Source organism: Protobothrops mucrosquamatus, unplaced genomic scaffold, assembly GCF_001527695.2.
Source record: "Protobothrops mucrosquamatus isolate PMUCROS unplaced genomic scaffold, P.Mucros_1.0 scaffold1232, whole genome shotgun sequence".
NCBI classification, from domain to species: domain Eukaryota; kingdom Metazoa; phylum Chordata; class Lepidosauria; order Squamata; family Viperidae; genus Protobothrops; species Protobothrops mucrosquamatus.
In genome coordinates, this window is record NW_015387439.1 from 231,633 (window position 1) to 246,471 (window position 14,839).

A 14,839-nucleotide genomic window follows, 5' to 3' on the forward strand; every position below is an offset into this window, starting at 1 on the left:
TGATAAGGCGGCCCCCCCTCCGCTGAAGAGCGAAACGGGGTTTCTGCGCATGAGCCCCGCCCGCCGCTGACGCTTCCGCAGCAGGCTCCGCCCCCCGCGCTTTTCCCGCTAAGCGGGGCTTTGCGACGGGCGGGCTTGACGGCTGCTGGGTTTCCCCCCCTCCTCGCCCCCCCCGTGGCTGGTTGTCAGGGCGCCTCGCTTTACGGCCCGGCGGCGATGGCGGAGGGAGAGCGGGCGGAGAACGGCAACGGGGGCGGAGGCGGAGGGAGCGCCGAGCGGCCGCCGCAGGAAGGGGAGCCGGGGGCGCTGGAGCGAGCCGAAGCCCTCAAGACGCAGGCGAACGATTACTTCAAAGGTAGCCGGGAGGGAGGGAGGGAGGGAGGAGGCGGGGGGGAGCGAAGGAGGCAGGGGGCGGGGCCGGGGAAGGGTGGAGCCGGAGGGGCGGGGCCAAAGGCCGGGAGGGGAGGAGCCTCCGGAGGGGCGGGGCCAAAGGCCATTAGAATAGAATAGAATAATAAGTGTATTATTATCACTTTGAAGGTTCACTAATCAGCATACATTCAAATGAAATTTGGTTGCATGCAAGCTCTCATTGGGAGGCTAAGGAGGCTGGGATGGACTCCAGACCCCATCGTCCCCAGCCGGCGTGGGGTGTGTGTGTGTGTGATGGGTTTTGTAGTCCAGGGCCCTACCTCCTGCTCACCCTTGGAGACTGAGACTGTTGCCCTTTCTCATCCTTTTTTTTGGGGGGGGGGTGTAGCCGTCGTGGCTGATGGGCCTTGCGGCCCAGGTTGTGTTCTCCATCCCTGGGGCGGGCAGGGACTGCAATTCCCATCCTCCTCCGCAAGAGCGGCCAATGGGAGCAGGAGGCAAACAAGGCAGGGGGTTGGAGGGGCCGGGGTCAGCTGGTCTGGAGGAAAGGGCTTCCCACATCCAGGGAGGGGGTCAGCAGGGAAAGCATGAACCTCTTTTGTGGGAACCAAGAACACATGATGGGGCTTTGACTTGGCTGTGGACGATGGGAAGAAGCCAGTGGGGAAGGGTCTTCCCTGTGAAAGGAGACGCTTCGTTCAACTCCGGTGTTGGGAGCATGGGCAGGCACAGACCTGGTGGACAGAGAAGCGCATCAGAAGAAGAAACGGGGGACATGATAGCAGTCTTCCAGTATTTGATGGGCTGCCTCAAAGAAGAGGGGGTCATGTTATTCACCAAAGCACCAGTGGGCAGGACAAGAAACAAGGGTTGGAAACTGATCAAAGAGAGAAGCAACCTGGAATTAAGGAGAAACTTCCTGACAGTGAGGACAATCAACCAGTGGAACAGCTTGCCACCAGAAATCCTGGGCGTTCCATCACTGGAGATTTTTAAGAAGAGACTGGACAGCCATTTGTCCATAATGGTATAGGATCTCCTGCTTGAGCAGGGAGTTGGACTAGAAGACCTCCAGGGTCCCTTCCAACTCTATGATTCCACCTATCTTAAAGCATGCTGGCTGGGGAATTCTGGGTGTTGATGTCAGAGGGAGATCCAACCTGGAATTAAGGAGAACTTTTCTGACAGAACAAGTCACCAGTGGAATGACTGGCCCCCAGAAGTTGTCAGTTATCATTCAAGAGAAAGGGATGCTGGCTGGTATCCTGATTTGTTACCCCCTCTTTGCCTGAAACAGGAGTGGGCATGCAGTCTGAGGCTTAGGCCTACCTCCGTGCAGCCTTGACCTCATTTGGAGAATAACCTGTTCCTGTTTTAATAGTTTTCTGGGCCAGGTGGCAAGGAGACAACCTGGTCTGCTCCATCCTGGCCTGCAGCTGCCAACAGACTGGCTCAGTAGGAGAGGAGAGAGCGTTCCTGGCTCGGGTATTCCAGGGGTTGAGGTCCACACATCTTAGGAAGTCCTTGCATGACTGTAGGCCCTTCGGGGTAGGCCAAGTCAGAAAGCAGACACCACAATAACTCCTGAGGTTCTATTGTAGGGTTGTAGGGTCTAATCACATTGTCAAGGACTGGCAAAGTCTACCCACTTTTAATTAAAACGGAGTTATTCTCACGTTCCCCCCTTCCCCCGGATTTCACTGACCTTTCCTCTCTTGTTTATTCATTAGATGTGGAGGCCACTCAAAATCAGAGTGACAGAGCAACAACTTACAATAAAAAACAAAATATAAAACTGTTATCTCTTGGGGATTCTGCTCAGAATTCTTGCATGCCCTCAGCAACTTGATCTAGACCAGCAAGTTGAAATCGAACTGGACAAATTGGATTACCGGTTAAGAGCCAGCTTGACTTAGTGGTTAAAGTGCTGGCCTAGAAACCAGGCGACAGTGAGTTCTAGTTCTGCCTTAGGCATGAGAACTGACTGGGTGACTTCGGGCCAATCATGAGGCGATGGTGAGTTTTAGTCCTGTCTCAGGCAGGAAAGCCACTTGGGGTGACTCTGGATCAATCACCAGGAGATGGTGAGTTCTAGCTCCACCTAAAACCGTGAAAGCTGGCTGGGTGACTTTGGGCTAGTCACACACACTTAGCTCAAGACACCTCACAGGGTTGTTGCTATGGGAGAAATAGGAGGAGGGAGGAATATTAAGTACGGTACGTTTCTCTGCCCTGAGTTACTTATAATAAAAGTCAGGCGATAATATAATAATTAGCGCTGTTGATTGCAGGCAAGCAAGGGAGCCTGAAGCACCCACAATAGGGCTAGTTGTCTGGACACCCGCTAGAATTATCTTTTTGGAGCGCAGTGATCCGTCTGGAAAAAAATCTGTTATAATCAGCAAATTTGCAGAGCTTTGTGAATGAACAGTGGGCCGGACCCACTGTTAATTTTTAGAGCCGGTTGCTTGGTCGGTAGGCTGGCTGAAACTGTTGTCATTTTCCTATAGAGAAAAACGTGCCTTTTCTTCTAAAAAATGGAAAAAGTTGCCTGCAGAATCAGAAAGTAGCAACTGAATCCTATTTCTTTGCCTTTTGGGGATTCAACAGGCAGCAATCTCCTCTGTGTAGGCTCACAGGGACCCTTGTTCTTAGGTTTCTAATTGTTGTCCATGAAAATTAGTTTCTAATGGTGGATTTCTCTGCTTCCTTGCTGATCTAGTGCTTACTTTTTGGCCCCAGGTTGTGTTTTGATGAAGTTGGTTATTAAACAGTTCGGACTGCCAGAATGTGGCTGCCTTTTAACCTTTGCCAGGGGTGGCTTTTGCCCTGAAGGGAGAGGTTTTTTCTATCCTCTTAGTTATTGTTTGATTCTGGCTCTCGTGGATCCTTGTTGTGTAACACAGGAACTTTGCCTCTACAACGGTGTGCTCCTTTTTGCTTTTTTTTCCCCTCTGACACCCGTGGCGCTGAGGGATTTGGACATGAGAGTTCATGACAGAATCCACGGGACCGAAAACATCCTAAAAAAAGGCAGTCGGCTCTTTGCCCAACACTGGGTAGATATAGCGTTCCATTAGCTGAAGATTTGCTTCAAGGGTGGAAATTACAAATAGGGCAACATTTGTGGGGTCCTTGGTGCCCCCTGAGATTGGTGACTTTCTGGCAGACGTTTCGTTACCCAACTAGGTAACACCATCAGTGCTAGTAGGGAGTGGGGTTTGTGGAGAAGGAGGAGGAGGACTGTGAGGTTCTTAGTGCACTCTCTGAACTTGGTTGTTTTCTTGCAGACATTTCATTATCCAACTAGGGAGCACCATCAGTGCTAGAAGGGAATGGATTTGCAGGGAGGAGGAGGAGGAATGTGGGATCCTGGGTGCTCCCTGAGCTGGATGGTTTTCTTGCAGACATTTCATTACCCAACTAGGTAACATCATCAGTGCTAGAAGGGAGAGGGGTTTGCAGAGAAGAGGAGGAGGAGGAGGAGGAGGAGGAGGAGGAGGAGGAGGAGAAGAAGAACTGTGGGCTCCTTGATACTCTTTGAGCTTGGTTGTTTTCTTGCAGACATTTCATTACCCAACTAGGTAACATCATCAGTGCTAGTAGGAAGTGTTCTCTCATTTTAAGAAGCTAACAGTAAACAATCATGGAATAACTATGATGACCCTCAAACCTTGACAGCCACTAGTATATAAAACGAGAGCAAACCAGATAGAGATAGAGATAGATAGATAGATAGATAGATAGATAGATAGATAGATAGATAGATAGATAGATAGATAGATAGATAGATAGATAGATAGATGATAGATCAATAGATCTGTCTTTTCATGCCTTCTTCCTTTCTTTCCCCCCCACAGCGAAGGACTATGAGAATGCAGTCAAGTATTACTCCCAGGCCATTGAACTCAACCCCACCAATGCCATCTATTACGCTAACCGCAGCTTGGCCTACCTGCGGACGGAGTGCTATGGCTACGCCCTGGCCGATGCCACCAAGTCCATCGACTTGGACAAAAAGTACATCAAGGGCTACTACCGCCGAGCGACCAGCAACATGGCCCTGGGGAAGTTCAAGGCGGCGTTGCGGGATTACGAGACGGTAAGGGAGAGAGAGACACGGGGAGGGTCCCGGAAGGGGTCGGAGCAGGCGTGTATCCCACCCATGGCCCACGGGCTGCCTATGGCCCCGGAGAGCCGGTAATCGCAGCCCCACAAGATTGGAACTTTTTAACATTACACAGAGTCCTCAACTTGTAACCACAGCGGCACCGGAAATTTCTGTTGCTAATCGAGTTAATTGATTTTTTTTTGCCCCGTATTACCCCTTTTCTGGCCACAGTTGTTACATGAATCGCTGCAGTTGTTAAGTTAGTCACACTGTTAAGTGATTCTGGCTTCCCCGTTGCATGTCATGTGGCCGCAAAAGAGGATCGCGTGACCCCGGGACTCTGCAACCGTCATAAATACGAGCCAGTTGCCAAGTGTCCGAATTTTGATCACAGGACCGTGGGGCTGCCGCGACGGTCATAAGTCTGGGGGGAAAAAAACCCGGTCCTAAGTCACTTTTTTCAGTACTGTGGTAACTTGGAACGGTCGCTAAATGAGCTGTTGTAAAGTTGAGGACCAGTTGCTACTTATGTCCATTAAGTATGTCACATATTTTATATGTGGCCCAAGGCCGTTCCTCTTCACTCACTGCGGCCCAGGCTGGACCCCTGAGGGGTCAGCGGCAGGAAACTCATCCAGGCCTCCCCTTCCTCTGCCTTTCCTCCCCTGCCCGCCCCAGGTGGTCAAGGTGAAGCCGAACGATAAGGACGCCAAGATGAAGTATCAGGAGTGCCACAAGATTGTGAAGCAGAAAGCCTTCGAGCGCGCCATCGCCAGCGACGAGCACAAGCGTTCCGTGGTCGATTCCCTGGACATCGAGAATATGAGTGAGTCGGGCAGAAGGGGGGTTCTCGGGAAATTTAGGGTTCCCCAGCCCAGGAGGAGGCTACTCACGCCTCTTTCCAAAGACCTCTTGGGCTACCAGCCACGAGGTTGGGGCCACCAACCCCGAGAGTGAAAACGAGAGAGGGGCTGAATCGTAATAAGCAAACAGACAAAGAAGAGCTGGAAGCCCAGTGGCCCAGCCTCATGGAATTTGGGGCGTCAATACAGGGGTCTCCAACCTTGGCAACTTTATAAGGCTTGTGGACTTCCCGGAATTCCCCAGCCAGCTATGCTGGGAATTGAAATCCCCAAATCTTAAAGTTGCTTGATGGCTGAGAATCTTCTGGGAGTCTTAAAGTTGCCTGGCTGGCTGAGGAATTCTGGGAGTTAAAGTCCCCAAGTCTTAAAGTTGCCTGGCTGGCTGAGGAATTCTGGGAGTTAAAGTCCCCAAGTCTTAAAGTTGCCTGGCTGGCTGAGGAATTCTGGGAGTTGAAGTCCCCAAGTCTTAATGTTGCCTGGCTGGCTGAGGAATTCTGGGAGTTGAAGTCTCCAGGTGGTAAAGTTGCCCAGGTTGGGAGATCCTTGTCTTGGATCAAACTGCTCAAATGGAAACTTAAAGAGAACAGCACCCGATTTTGCTAGAAAGTCAACCCTGATCCCCACGTGGTCACGGAAGGAGAGCCCTGGAAGCCCCCGGCTTCTCCCAGCTTTTCCTTGTCGGCTGCTCTGCTCACCTGAGTCCTTCTCTCCCCTTTTCTTCAGCCATTGAGGACGAGTACAGTGGCCCGAAGCTGGAGAACGGGAAGGTGACCTTGGAATTCATGAAGGAACTGATGCAGTGGTACAAGGATCAGAAGAAGCTGCACCGGAAATGTGCATATCAGGTATAACCGCCCCCCCCCCTTCTGCAGGTAGTCGTTCACTTAACGACCTCATTTGGGACCCCAATTTCCACCATCAGCCAGTCAAGGCAGTCGTGAAACAAGTGACCCCACGACTCAATTTTGCAACCGTTTTCACCCTGGTCGCTAAGCAAATTGCTAGGATTTAACCTAGAGCCGTTAAACGAGTCCAGCTTGGGAAGGCTGCAAATAATCGCGTAACTCTAGAAAGCTGCAAGAGTCGTAAATGCAAATTAAAATTGCAGTTGTATAAATTGCAATTATGTGACCACGGCTCTGTGTGCGTGTGTGTGTGAGAGAGAGAGAGAGAGAGACAGAGTGACAGTCGTAAGGGTGAGGATAGATCGTAAATCGCTTTCTCCAAAGTTGCTGATCTTTGAACCGCTGTTAAAATAAATAATAATAATAATAATAATAATAATAATAATAATAGTAAAGTTGGATCATAAGCCGAGGACTGCCTGTATTGGAAAAGACCCCCCCCCTCTCCAGCCCGGATTGTTCCGTTCCTCTTTCCTACCTGTCTGTCTGCTTATTGGCAACTCCTCCTTTTAATAACAACAACAACAACAACAACAACAACAACAACAATAATAATAATAATAATAATATAATGTTGGAAGGGACCTTGGAGGTCATCTAGTCCAACCCCCTGCTCAGGCAGGAAACCCTATCCCATTTCGGACAAATGGCTGTCCAGTTTCTTTTAAAAAACTTCCAGTGTTGGAGCATTCACCACTTCTGGAGGCAAGAAGTTCCACTGGTTAATTGTTCTCACTGTCAGGAAGTTTCTCCTTAGTTCTTGGTTGCTTCTCTCCTTGATTAGTTTCCACCCGTTGCTCCTTGTCCTGCCTTCTGGCGCTTTGGAGAACAGCTTGACTCCCTCTTCTTTGGGGCAGCCCCTGGGATATTGGAAGGCTGCTATCATGTCCCCCCTCGTCCTTCTCTTCATTAAACTAGATATACCCAATTCTAGCAACCATTCCTTATATGTTTTAGCCTCCAGTCACCTAATCATCTTTGTTGCTCTTCTCTGAACTCTTTCCAGATTCTCAACCTCTTTTTTTTTCTTCCCACAGATTTTAGTACAGGTAAAAGAGGTGCTATCAAAACTCCCCACCCTTGTAGAAACCACGTTAAAAGAGGTAAGGGCATCTTTCTTACCTGGGATTGTTGGTTTGTCTGTTTATTACTGTTGCATCCACCAACACAGCCTGCCAGTTTTAAACTTGCAACTGGAGGTGGCACTCACAGGGTTAAAGCAACAAAACAAAACGTACCGGGAAAAAAAATGGAAGGGGGCAAAAAATACGATGAAAATTGGAAAAAAATGACACGTTACCCCCATGATTCCTCCTTTATTCCTACTACTTGGAATATGAAGACTCCTTAGTCCATTGCTTCCCAATGTTGCCAGCCTGAAGATGGATGGACTTCAAATCCCAACATTCCCGAGCCAGCATGCTAATGAAATTGAAGAAATGTGGACTTCAACTCCCAGAATTCCCCAGCCTGCATGCTAATGAAATTGAAAATGGGTGGGACTTCCGACTTCCCCCTGGCTGGGGGGGGGAAGTCTGGGAGTTGAAGTCCACTCATGTTTTAGTCGCCAAGGTTGAAAAACACGCTCTAATCCGGGGGTGTTCAAACTTGGCAACTAAGACTTGTGGACTTCAACTCCCAGAATTCCCCAGCCAGCCCTGGCTGGCTGAGGAATTCTGGGAGTTGAAGTCCACAAGTCTTAGTTCCCAAGTTTGAAGACCCCTGCTCTAATCACTCTCTGATGAACTTTTTACCTACCACAAACCTGCTCTTTTTTGGTAAGAAAGCGGCACCCCCCAAATGATATATTAATATTTATATCTTACTTATGTGTAAGGGTGTAGGTCTATACCTATGTTGTATAAGGTATGTTTTAAATGTGGGTTATGTATGTGTACACTTTGAGAGGAAGCAACTACATTTCATTTTTAATGTGTGCCATTGTGCCCACAGGGAAAAAATGACAATAAAGGTTATCTACACACACACACACCCGTTAGCTCCACTGGTACATCCCATTTCCGCCTGTTTCCTTTGAACTTGTGTACCTGTTCAGCAAGTGTATCCTAGCAAGGGTCTTCTCAGAATTCTCTTCCGAGGAATTCATTAACCTCTTAGGGGCTGGAGATAGGGCTGGTGGCGGGACCCTGTAATTAAGTGGGGTGGATCAGTGTCACCGCCGCGCACAGGTGTGCCTGCTAAACCTGGCTCAGCTGATACAGGTGAGCCTCTCCCGAGCTTGTCCAATTTCGCGGCGTTCTTATCTCCCTGAAATTGGGGTCATTTTCGTCTGACGAAGCAGAGCGACACCTTTGATGTCTGCTTGGCAGCGCCGACGAGGCTTTTCCCGGGTCCCCTTATGAATTCGCTCGCGGCACCAAGTCTCCCTTGACTTCATCTTCTAGTCAAACCACACAAGAGGCGGAAAAAAAAAAAATTATCCCCGTGATACAAGCGTTCCTCTCTGACTCATCTTTATGACCTCTGCTGAGTCTTCTGCCTTCTTCTTCTCTCTCCTTTCATCTAGACGGAGAAGATTACCGTCTGCGGAGACACCCACGGGCAATACTATGACCTCCTGAATATATTCGAGCTGAACGGGCTGCCCTCGGAATATAATCCATACGTATCTTTTTTTGGGGGGAGGGGGGGAGACTCCGTAGATCGGCAGCTTCTTGGAGACAAGAGCAACTGTGGAGCTTCTGGGGCAGCCAGCCTGAATTGGATTTGGTATATAGCCAAGACTTGGGATAGATGGGGCCAGATGAAGCTACAGGATCTCTCCCCCCCCCCCACATTGCTGGAAGCCCTTCTCTGAATTTCTGGGTGTGCTGGGCAGTCTCTGGGATGGTCCAGACGCTGCTCGGGGTTTCGCATTCAGACATTCTTTGATAGAGCTTCTTGAAGCCAAGTTGGGTACCAAATATTTCACAGCGGCTAGAAAGGTCTTTTTTCAAACTTGGCCACTTTAAGATGGGTGGGCTTGAACTCCTGCTGGCTGCTGGGGAATCCTGGGCGTTGAAGTCCACCCTTGTTAAAAGGGCCAAGTTTGAAAACACCGAGTTAACAGGATTCCACAAGACTTCCTGCTAGGCGGGATGGCTGGAATGTCTAAAAATGCAACCGGCCGGGGTTTTTAATTGCTCCTTCAGTTTTTCCCATGCCAATTGACTGGCATGACCTCAGCAGCCAGCCCTCTTCTCAACCTGGTAGAATGTCAGGTGTGTTTCGCGGGGGGGGGAATAAGAAGGAGCCTCCTGAGGCATGTGAGTGGGTCCAGAGAGGAGTGGGAAGGGGAGGAGAGGAGAGGAAAGGAAGATGAGAGGGAGGAGGGAAGAGAACGGAAGGGAAGAAGGAAAGGAAGATGAGAGGAAGGGAAGGGAAAGGAAGGGAAGAAGGAAAGGAAGATAGGGAGGGAGGGAGGGAAGGGAAAGGAAGGGAAGGGAAGGAAGATAGGGAAGAGAAATGAAGGGAAGAAGGAAAGGAAGATGAGGGAGGGAGGAAAGAAAGGGAAGGAAAGGAAGATGAGATGGAGGGAGGGAAGAGAAAGGAAGGGAAGAAGGAAAGGAAGATGAGAGGAAGGGAAGGGAAGGGAAAGAAAGGGAAGGGAAGAAGGAAAAGAAAGGAGGAATAGGAAGGAAGGAAGGGAAAGGAAAGGAAAGGGAGATTTGCATTTCCCGTGTTGTGTTCTTGAACAAGCCGCCCCACCTCAGCTATTCAACGGGGATTTTGTCGACCGCGGTTCCTTCTCGGTGGAGGTGATACTAACCCTCTTTGGTTTCAAGCTGCTCTATCCAGATCATTTCCACTTGCTCCGAGGTAAGCCTCCGAGTCTCCAAAGGTTTGCAGGGGTAGGAGAGGGGGCTACCTCCCCCTCCCCATAACAGCCCCGTGCTCATTTTCTACTGCTTGTGCTGTTCACTGGCACATTTCAGCCATTCAGCGTCTACAGGTAACCCTCAACTTAACGACCATTTATTTAGTGACCACTGGAAACAAAAGTGACTTAATGTCCAGTTTTCCCACTTACCACTGTTGCCACATCCTCCACGGTCAAGGGATTAAAATCCAGACCCCTTGGCAACGGGCGTGCACTTAACGACGGTTGCACTGTCCCGGAGTCACCTGGTCGTCATTTGTGACCTGCCCAGCGGGCTTCCCACAAGCAAAGTCAAAGAGGGAAGCCAGATTTCGTTTAACGACCGCACGGTTCACTTAAGAACTGCGGCAGAAAAGGTCGTAAAAGGGGGCAGAGCTGGCTTAACAACAGCGTGGTTTATCAGTGGTCATTTTGGGCTCCTTTGTCTGGTCAGGGCTACCTGTCTAGGCCCCATCTCGCTGAGCTGGATGGCTTACTAACTGATCAACTGCAGGGATTCATGCTTAACAATTATGGCAGGGGTCTTCAAACTTGGCCCTTTTATGACTTGTGGACTTCAACTCCCAGAATTCCTCAGCCAGCGTGCCTGGCTGAGGAATTCTGGGAGTTGAAGTCCACAAGTCATAAAAGGGCCAAGTTTGAAGACCCCTGAACTATGGCGAGAAAGGTCGTCCAATGGGACAAAGCTCACTTGACCCATGTCTCACTTTACAACAGAAAGGTTGGCTCCACTGTAGTCATAAGTGGAGGACTCCCGGTATCCGGTGTCCTATGCCTCCCAATTCCTCCTCTCCTCCAGGGAACCACGAAACGGACAACATGAACCAGATCTACGGCTTCGAAGGCGAAGTCAAAGCCAAGTACACGGCCCAGATGTTTGAGCTCTTCAGCGAAGTCTTTGAATGGCTGCCCCTGGTGCACTGCATCAACGGGAAGGTGTTGGTAAGAAGGCCGGGAGGCATGGCTTGGCTTTGACGGACAGGGGTGGCCCCACCTGGTTGAAGCCTGGGTGATACGTTGGGTGGTGGCCACCATCTCTGACTTTAGGGCTCCTCTCCCTCCCCCCCCAACAGATAATGCACGGTGGGCTCTTCAGCGAAGATGGTATCATGTTAGACGACATCCGGAAGATTGAGAGGAATCGTCAACCTCCAGACTCAGGTGAGCAGAAGATTGGATGGGGAATGTCCTCAGGTTGTCTAGCTGGATAAGGTGCTTCCTGCTCAGGTGGGCCTCCCCTTGACCTAAAGAAAGAAACCTTTGGTCAATTTTCCCCAGTCCATCACTTTCCAGCCCCTTTGGACCTCACTTCCCAAGTTGCCTGACCCTCACGAGTGATGGTCTTGTCCAAGATCTCTGGAGGTGGGGGAAGCCTGTAAACTGTATCACAGGTGGTGTTTGTGGGTCCCTATCTCCAGCCCCCTGTGTTTTGGGCTTGGCCTTCTCAGCCTATTAGCAGAAGCTGAGCTAGGTCAAAATATCTCAAGATACCTGCTGGTGAAGACCACGGAATCCTGGATTCTGGGTAGAGGAGCAGAACTCAAGATAGCTTCAGCAACATGTTCTCGTCAACGATGCTCTGCTAATGTTCTGCTTTGTGTTATCTGCCTTCCTTGTTCTCTTCACTTGACCTCTTGTCTTCTCAGGTCCCATGTGTGACTTGTTGTGGTCAGATCCTCAACCCCAGGTGAGTCCAGCTTTGGCACCCCAGGTGCCCCTCAACTTAGGCTTCAGCTTTTGGCATTATCTGAGCCCTACCTCATCCCTGGAATCTGGGCATGGCGTTGAACATGAATGTGAATCGTGAAATACCATGTCCACACATGAAAGTCCAATTAAGCTGTTTTATTGCTCAGAGCCTCAGCACAGGAATCTTCTCACCTAATGGTTAGCGCCAGCTTCGAGTGAGCTAAGGCTCAACAGCAATCAGTGGAGAGAGGACTTAGCCTGATTCTAGGCTAATGCCTCTTTTAACCCTGCCCCCTTCCCCAAGTTCTACCATTCCTCTCCTATGGTCTGGTCTGTGAATCTGCTGTCCCCCCCCCCCAAGCTTCTGATTCTCCGAAGTTTAGGTGTGGTTCTTTCTTCAGCTGGCATTAATTAATTAAAAATTAATTAATTTTTCAGCCGGCATTAATTAAAGGAGGTAGTTCTGGTTGGTGTGGATGGTTCATGATGCTGCAGGCTACTGTAGGGAGTGGAAAAAATGAACAACAGGCTGTTAGAGATCCTACACACACACACACACACACATTTTAAGAGGAGAACTGATATAAACCACTTCTCTATCTCTCCACCTCCGGGAACTTTTCCCACCATTTGAGAGGGTAAGTAAGATACTCTCCATGGAGACGTACAGGTAGTCCTTGAGTTACGACTATAATGGAGCCTGTCCATTACGGCCGTAGCTCGTGACGGTTACAAACTCGAGTCGCCCACGTGACCAACCGACTTCACAACCTTTTTTTTTTATTTTTAGCTATTAATGTCAAATGGGTCATTCTAGCTGTTAAACGAGTCAAACGGTCGTTAAGCGAGTGGCTTCCCCCGTCGGCTTCGCTCGTCGGAAGCCGGGTGGGAAAGCCGAGGATGGCGATCACCTCACCCCGGGCTGCCGCAACCGTCATAAAGCCAAGTTGGCAAGTGCCCAAATTTTGACCAGGGATGCTGCTGCGACGGTTGTAAATGTGAGCCCCGGTCGCCAGTCCCTGTTGTAACTTGGGTCACTAAACGAACGGTGGCAAGTCGAGGAGGAGATGGAAAAGGACCATCCGGATCAGATTTGGCAGAGTTCGGTTGCTTGCGGCTCGTTCTCTGGTTGACCGGACAGCCCCCTCCCCTCGTTTCTCTCTCTCTGTGTCTCTCAGAACGGCCGGTCGGTCAGCAAGCGGGGCGTCAGCTGCCAGTTCGGCCCGGACGTCACGAAGAGCTTCCTGGAAAGCAACCACCTCGACTACATCATCCGAAGCCACGAGGTGAAGGCCGAGGGCTACGAGGTGGCCCACGAGGGGAAGTGCGTCACGGTCTTCTCGGCCCCCAACTACTGGTGAGCCAGGAGGAGGGGATTGGTCGGACCCCCCTTGGATGGGTTCCGGAGGAGGAGACCTGGGCCGTGGGAAACCCCTTCCCCAACACAACACGGGTTGGGTGGGGGGATCTCTTGCAAAAAAAAAAAGTCATTGGCCCCCTTCGCTGCTTAGCTGAAGGCCCTTCCCTGGAGGGAGGGGGGAGGAAAAGGCCCACCCCCATCACAGGCAGGTAGACCTCAATTCACAACCATTCATTTAGTGGCTGTGGGAAGTTACAAGGGCACTGGGAATGGTGACTGGTGACCGTTTTCCACAGGGTGTCATTGGTGTAGGGGGAGGGGGAGGGGGGAGAAAGCGGCTTCCCGGGCTCTTCCTGCTCTTCCAGCTGTTTTGAGAACAGCTGGGCAACCTCTTCCCCCCCCCCCCCCTCTCTTGCCAGTGACCAGATGGGCAATAAGGGGGCCTACATCCATTTGCAAGGCTCAGACCTGCGGCCGGAGTTCCACCAGTTCACAGCAGTGGTGAGTCCGGGCTTCTGGGGTGAGGGGGGGCTGGCGCTCCGGGGTCCCTGCCCTGGGCTCGGGCATCTGGCTAAGGCAGCCCCAGGGGGAGAAAATGGGTGGATTCACTGAGTTTTCTTTCTTTTTTTTCTTTCTTCCTCCCTCCCTTCCTCCCTCCCTGCCTCACTCCCTCTCTCATTTTCCTCCCTCTCTCCTTCTTTTCCTTCCTTCCTCCCTTCCTTCTCCCTCTCATTTTCCTTCTCCCTTCCCTCTCCTTCTCTTTTCCTTCCTCCCTTCCTTGCTCCCTCTTTTTCCTCCCTCCCTCTTTCCTTTTCCTTCCTCCTTTCTTTCCCTCTTCTCTTTTCCTCCCTCCCTTCCTTGCTCCCTCTTTTTCCTCCCTTCCTCTTCCCTTTTCCTTCCTCCTTCCTCCTTTCTTTCCCTCTTTCCTTCTCTTTTCCTCCCTCCCTTCCGCCCTCTCTCTTTCCTTTTCCTTTCCTTGCTTCTTTTTATTCCTCCTTCCCTCTTCTTCCTACCTTCTTTCCTTTTCTCTTCCTTCCTCCCTTTTTGCTCTATTCTTCTGTTTCTTCCCTGCTTCCCTGTTCTTGTTTTCCTTCCTTCCTTCCTTCCTTCCTTCCTTCCTTCCTTCCTTCCTTTTTTCTCTATTCCTCCCTTCCTTTTTTTCTCTATTCCTCCCTTCCTTTTCTCTCCATTCCTTCCTTTTTTCTCTATTCTTCCTTCCTCCCTCAGCCTCATCCGAACATTAAGCCAATGGTTTACGCCAACTCGCTGCTGCAGCTGGGGATGCTATAAGCTGCCTTCCGCCTCTGCTGACCGCCCCCTCCCTCCCAGACCGCCCGGAGGTCCACTCACCAGGCAGCGACCGTGATTTCATTTTTATTTTTTTTATCATTTCTCCCGACATCAGCCTTCACTACTATGGAGCAGGATTGTGCTGCGGACGGGAGGGGACGGGGCAGGGCAGCCGAGGGACTGGTGGGGGGGGGGCAAGCTGAAAAAGTACGTGGCAGGGTTGAGGGAGGAGAGTCCCCTTCCTCAAAAAGCAGGTAGGGACCCCCCCCAGGTGTTTCTTTTCTTGCACTTGCCAACCTGGAGTGCAAGAAAACAGCAAGTCGGAGCGTCGTAAACAAAGGATTTTTTTTAAAAAAAAGTTATATATTT

General features: G+C 50.6%; 1 protein-coding gene across 1 annotated transcript; it reads left to right on the forward strand.

Moving 5' to 3' along the window:
• Nucleotides 1-216: 216 nt before the first annotated feature.
• Nucleotides 217-14,470, forward strand: LOC107291953 (serine/threonine-protein phosphatase 5). The gene is made up of 13 exons (XM_015821006.1): nucleotides 217-355; nucleotides 4,233-4,474; nucleotides 5,162-5,309; nucleotides 6,070-6,191; nucleotides 7,289-7,354; nucleotides 8,779-8,877; nucleotides 9,965-10,070; nucleotides 10,931-11,073; nucleotides 11,205-11,292; nucleotides 11,778-11,818; nucleotides 12,999-13,177; nucleotides 13,600-13,681; nucleotides 14,408-14,470. The coding sequence occupies exons 1-13, from the start codon at nucleotides 217-219 to the stop codon at nucleotides 14,468-14,470; spliced, it is 1,518 nt and encodes a 505-aa protein (XP_015676492.1).
• The last annotated feature ends 369 nt before the right edge of the window (nucleotides 14,471-14,839 follow it).

What these genes read in the sequence shown, in the direction of transcription:
- LOC107291953 (XM_015821006.1), top strand. Translation starts at nt 217, where the DNA reads ATGGCGGAGGGAGAGCGGGCGGAGAACGGCAACGGGGGCGGAGGCGGA. An exon ending in GGCGAACGATTACTTCAAAG is followed by an intron (nt 356 to 4,232) that starts GTAGCCGGGAGG and finishes TCCCCCCCACAG; the next exon opens with CGAAGGACTATGAGAATGCA. An exon ending in GGTCAGATCCTCAACCCCAG is followed by an intron (nt 11,819 to 12,998) that starts GTGAGTCCAGCT and finishes TGTGTCTCTCAG; the next exon opens with AACGGCCGGTCGGTCAGCAA.